This window comes from Gavialis gangeticus, unplaced genomic scaffold, assembly GCF_001723915.1.
Source record: "Gavialis gangeticus isolate Ggan-Ray unplaced genomic scaffold, GavGan_comp1, whole genome shotgun sequence".
Classification (NCBI taxonomy): domain Eukaryota; kingdom Metazoa; phylum Chordata; order Crocodylia; family Gavialidae; genus Gavialis; species Gavialis gangeticus.
In genome coordinates, this window is record NW_017729033.1 from 21,669,312 (window position 1) to 21,670,052 (window position 741).

The 741-nt window shown below is 36.4% G+C and overlaps 1 protein-coding gene across 1 annotated transcript in view; it reads left to right on the top strand.

Moving 5' to 3' along the window:
* The window catches only part of GRK4 (G protein-coupled receptor kinase 4), a 95,493-nt gene that overhangs the window by 41,268 nt on the left and 53,484 nt on the right, over positions 1 to 741 (top strand). The window contains exon 8 of the mRNA XM_019526516.1: positions 182 to 322. Within this exon, the coding sequence (XP_019382061.1) occupies positions 182 to 322 (141 nt within the window). The remainder of the gene's footprint in view (positions 1 to 181; positions 323 to 741) is intronic.

Genomic DNA, 741 nt, shown 5'->3' on the forward strand with positions numbered 1-741 from the left:
CCTCCCCCCCTCGCGTTCTCATGCATGTACGCTCTCTCTCCCTCTCTTTCTCTCTCTCTCTGTCCAGGAAACATTTTTAATTGGCTCCACTGTGTTTTGTTTCTCCTGAGAGCATTTAAGGGGGTGGAACTGTAAACTTAAGTTTTTGTTCGTTCTGAGACTTCTTTCCCCTTTCTTTTAGGTATGTGCCTGTCAAGTGCGGGCAACAGGAAAAATGTACGCTTGTAAAAAGCTAGAAAAGAAAAGAATAAAGAAGAGAAAAGGAGAATCAATGGCTTTAAATGAAAAGAGAATTTTAGAAAAAGTGAATAGTAGATTTGTAGTAAGTATCTACTTTTGGCCTTGTGAAATATGTGTATATGTTTATCACTTTTGCCTTTATTCCTATTTTTCTAGAGGCATTACTGCAGCCCTTTTTTGTAAAGATCCTTTCAACTGTGAAAACTTTTCACATACATGATTTTCAGACTATGCCATAAATCTGGAGTGTGTAATGCTATCTGTAAGTGTCCCTTGTATCTGAAATGGACCCATTTAGTAGACTGTCAAGTATTTCATGGTCCACAGGCAAAATGTCTTATTTATGTATAGAAAACTTCTGTCAGATTTTCACCTGTTGGGGGGAAAAAAAAGTATTTTACTGTGTTCACAGTGAACTTTTTCAAATGTGTCCAAATCCTTTTAAAGGTGTTGGTACTAACCTAGACAGCATTTCAATAATTAAGGTAAATAAACAGAAGT